Below are 4,358 nucleotides of genomic sequence, written 5' to 3'. Positions count from 1 at the left end.
GAGGGAGGCGAGGCTGGGCCGCGGAGGGGAGGGACAGGAGGACGGGGCAGGGCAGGGGGAGGGGGAGAGAGGGGGCCGTGAGGGCCACGCGGCGGCGATGGCTGGTCCCCATCCAGGCCCCAGCCCACAGGTCCCCCTCCTCGCCCGTTAACGCGATGCCCCCCGACGTCCTGGGACAGGTGGGGGTCATGCCTGTGACTCTGGTAGGGCGGGGTCCTCCTGGCAGAACCCTCCCTCTCCTTTCAGGGCCGCCCTGCGTGCCGTCCATGAGCGCGGCTCAACTCTTACCCGGTCTAGGCTCTGTCGTCCGGAGGAGGCTGCAGGCCACGCATTTGCGAACCAGCAGGTCGAAGCACTGGGGCTGCAGGCACGGCGGGGCGACTGGCCTGTCTCTGCCCCTCAGGTCCCTCGCCCCTCTCCTCATGCTGCCCAAGCCCATGCCTGTCTGCCTACCCCGCTGGGGCTGAGTCTGGCCTCGGCTGCCCCATGGGGAGGAAACCGGGCGGGGCCACCACCCACCCCGCCCTCCTGCCTGCTGGGGTTAGACCAGGTGGGGCCACTCTTAGCCAGGGCCCCGGCACCCCAGACCTTCTATCTGTGGTTTCTCCATTCAACCATCACCTCCAGACAACCACTGGGCGGGCCCTCTGCTGGGCACTGAGATGAGGCTGGGGCTCAAACCAGGGCCTGCTCTTGGGGAGCAGAGGATGGGCCCCTTAATCGGGACACAGACCTCTGGGTGGCCTCCTCTGTCCTGCTTCCCAAGGCCAGCCCAGAGTCCTAGACCATGCTCACCAGGCATCTCCCCCCCACCTGCCTCCTCCGGGGAGCCCTCCTGTCCTTCTCAGGCAGAGCTGCTCAGTTCATCAAACACATCCTGAGTGGCCACATTGTACCAGGCCCCAGACGACTCCCACACTGGAGGTGGTGACGGGGGAGACAATGCCTCACGGCAGCGGCATCAATGAAGATGATCACCACGGAGGGGACAGGAAAGCTTTGTGGAGGAGATGATGGGAAGGTGTTTGCTAGGTGGAGTGAGGTCTAGGGGAGTGCCCAGTGTGAGCAAGGGCCTAACTATGAAGGCCAGGGAGTGCTGGGACCAGAGGCCCTTGACTGAGACAAGCTGGGACTCCAGCTGGAAAGGCACTGGGGAGCCATGAAGGGCTTTAAGCAAGGCGTGTCATAGTCAGATTTGCCTGACTATGGTTAGCGAGGAACCACTGGCTGGAGTAGAGGGCACAGACGGGGTAGGTTCAGGGACAGCTCGGTCTCCAGATCCTAAGCAGGAGGGACACTCAGATCCACAGATGAACAGACAGACGAACAGACCAAGGCCCGGTAGGCAGGAGGCAGCTCACCCACCCGACTCCTTTTTCTCAGGGCTGTGTGTGTCCAGGCTTTCTCGCTTCTGTGTCTCACCGAGGCCCTCCTGTCTGTCTCTACTCCCTGGTGTTTGGGGCAGACCCACCTGTCTCTCATCTGTGTCTCTCAGACTGAGTCTCAGACAGACACACAAGCCCCCTCAACCTTCCTGGACATATGCTGCCCCCTCCCTGGGGGCAGGGGCTGGCAGAGAGCCTCAGCATGGAGCACGGACTTAGAGCCTCATGGTGGGCCATACCAGACCCCTAAGCACTCAGGGCTGGAGGTGCACAGAGGAAAGAGTAACTGTCCCGGGGGCAGGGAGGGGGCTTAGGGGTAGGAGTAGATCTTTAGCCGTTCAAGGGGGAGGGAAACCTTCCAGGCAGAGAGAGGGGATGGGCAAGGGCAGAAGCACAGAGAGGAGCCAGGGGAAGCTTGCTCTGGGAACAGGCACGGCCACTGCCTCAGGGGGAGGCTGCCGATGGGCAGGGCCAGGCCTCAAGCCGCAGGCCTGGGGCAGTGAGGGGCCCAGGAGGTGTCTGAGTGCGGGAGAGATTCTCTGAGCTGTGCCTTAGAATGGACCCTCTCCCCGGCTGCTGTGGAGTCGGAGACTGGACAAAGTAAGCAGAGCTGGCACTGTGGAGGCTGGCACCATAGCCTAGGGCCAGGGGACGAGCCAGCAGCTGTTTAGGAGGAAAGAGGGATGCCATGGAGTGAGGGGAGCAAGGCCGGCCCCCAGGTTTCTGGCTCCGGGGACCTAGGACTCACACAGAACCCTGAGTTGGCCGGCCTTGGGGAGCCCTGGCCCACTGCCTCTCCGTCCCCTACGTACGGGCCAGCAACTCCGTGGCAGGAAGGTGTAGGCGGTGGGGCAACTGCAAAGGAGAAGTGGGTCTGGGGCGGTGGGTGTGGGTGTGAGAGTGGGTGTGTGGTGAGGGGGTGGGGAGCCCGGAGCTGCAGAGGAGTCAGGGCAGGGAAGGCCCTCCTATGGGGCAGAGGGGCGGCGGCGAGGCTGGAAGACTGCGCCCCAATCCCCGCCCCATCGCCATCGCTAAGGACGCTGTTATTACCTGTTACCCCAGGGCCCTTACTTGCATCAGGCATCTCTTTTAACCCCAGTGGAGGGGGCTGGGTGTCGGGAGCCTGGAGGGGGAACCTATTCCTGGGTGAGGGTGGAGCCAGGTCTGGGATCATTTACTTGAGCCATCACTGGCAGGGGCTGCCCCGGCCTCTGTCGCATCTCACCGTGGCTGCGAGTTGTGGCGCTGCTGGTCGTGGACTCTGGTGCAGGCCACCTTGAGGGAGAAGCGGAGCCACTCAAAAGTTTGACACAAAGGTTTCCTGGGTGCCTCCCATGTGCCTGAACAGCCAGGCGCTGAGGACGGAGCAGACAACAGGACACGTGTCGATGGAGCGTGCGGGCACCTGGCTCAGGACAAACCTTTTCACTTGCGCCTCCTAAACAGGGAAGTGGGAGGCCTCGAATCTCTGGACAACTTAGGAGTTGTTAAGAAGAGAAATTTCACCATCAGACCAACGTGGTAAAAAGTTATTCCTCAACGTATTCTTTTTTTTTTTTTTCACATAGCTCTTAAGTCAATTAATTTTTAAAATTCGTCTTCTACGTCACTTTTTAACTATGAGATGTGAGCAAGAGAGAAGAGTTAAACTTTCTAAAAATCAACGTGGTTCAAGCAAAGTTCCCTTGTTCTTTCGATAGTTTTTACTTTAAATAATTTGGTATCATCACCTCAATGCGTGTTGAAGCAGAAAACGAGGGACTTTGTTGCTGAAAAACCCTTCGGATGGAATCATCAGTGTTCTCAAGTTTTCATTCAATGATGAGTTTTATTTTTATAAAGATGATTAATTTGAGTCTGTCAGGGAAAAGGGAGTCTCCCTTGATCTGTATCCCTGAAATGCCCCCCAAAACACCCTCCCCATGGTTCTGACACAGGTGTTATCATCATGTAAGTATTTCAGATGGGGAAATAAGGGCTCTGAGGGGCAAAGGGATGACCCAGCACGTTCGAGGTGGCCTGGGTGGGGTCTGTGTCCAGCCGACTACAAAGTGTGGCCTGTGCCTTTCGTGCCTCAAGGACAGGATGGGGGAAGTGAGGGAACTCTGCCTGTTGGACAAGCTCAGTGTCATGGTGGGGGCAGTCCCCAGGGGCAGAGAGACCCAGCCCCCCCGATCTGGATGTGAAAGTGCTCTGAGACCCGGGATGCGTGTATTCTGTACTTAAAAATTAGTTTTATTTGTCATTTTGTGAGTAATATCTGAACACAGTCTCATGAAAAAACCCTCAAACAATACAGAAGCCTATGAGTAAGAAGGGGCATTTCCCTGCTGCCCCCAGAGGGAGTCTGTTTTCACTTTGGAGCCTTTCATCCCAGTCTTATTTTTATGCCTTTAAATTCTCGTGTACGTGCATAGAGAAAACCAGGTCTTGTGTTTCATAGAGGGGCCACGTGGTATGGATTGTTCTGTTGGCCCTTCCCATCCCTGGGCCCGTCCTGAGCGCTGTGCTGGCTCTCTTGCTCCATCTTTTGTCTTTTTCTTGGATGGACCCGAGCCCGTGGCGGTGAGATCGCAGAGCCTTAACCACTGGACGGTCAGGGAAGTCCCGCTCGCTCCGTCTCATTTTGTCACAGCGGCTGGAGCCCCCAGAGTAGTGATTCCCTTTGCCTTTCTCATGTATTAGCTCTGACATACAGCACACTGCCAGAAAGTGCCCCTCACCAGGGAGTGGGAAGGATGCGATGTTGGGCCTCTGGACACTGGGAGGAAGGTGGGAGAGGCAGGGAGATCAGTACAAAGTCCTGGTGAGGCCAGAGAGATCCCGGGGCCCCTCTCCCCCTGAACCCGTTATACAAGGGCAGGTCATGCCTGTCCATGAAGCAGTTAGAAAATCCTTGCCCAGGCTCTTCCAGGCCCTCTCTGCCTAGCCTCAAGCCCCCAGCCTCCCTGCACACAAACACACACACACACA

At 58.1% G+C, this 4,358-nt stretch overlaps 2 protein-coding genes across 2 annotated transcripts in view; both read right to left on the bottom strand.

Annotated features, from left to right (window-relative positions):
* Nucleotides 1-468, bottom strand: part of TNFRSF13C (TNF receptor superfamily member 13C) — a 4,557-nt gene extending 4,089 nt beyond the window's left edge. Inside the window, exons 1-2 of the mRNA XM_024737405.1 lie at nt 289-468; nt 6-13 (exon numbers count right to left, since the gene is read on the bottom strand). Of these exons, the coding sequence (XP_024593173.1) occupies nt 6-13; nt 289-439 (159 nt within the window). The 5' untranslated portion in view covers nt 440-468. The remainder of the gene's footprint in view (nt 1-5; nt 14-288) is intronic.
* A 3,144-nt stretch (nt 469-3,612) lies between these two features.
* CENPM (centromere protein M) overlaps nt 3,613-4,358 on the bottom strand; it is an 18,197-nt gene continuing 17,451 nt past the window's right edge. Inside the window, exon 7 of the transcript XR_003002193.1 lies at nt 3,613-4,146. The gene's annotated coding sequence lies outside the window, so the exon portion shown is untranslated. The remainder of the gene's footprint in view (nt 4,147-4,358) is intronic.

The sequence above is a fragment of the Neophocaena asiaeorientalis genome, unplaced genomic scaffold, assembly GCF_003031525.2.
Source record: "Neophocaena asiaeorientalis asiaeorientalis breed wild unplaced genomic scaffold, Neophocaena_asiaeorientalis_V1.1 scaffold242, whole genome shotgun sequence".
NCBI classification, from domain to species: domain Eukaryota; kingdom Metazoa; phylum Chordata; class Mammalia; order Artiodactyla; family Phocoenidae; genus Neophocaena; species Neophocaena asiaeorientalis.
This window is presented reverse-complemented; position numbering and strand designations above follow the sequence as displayed.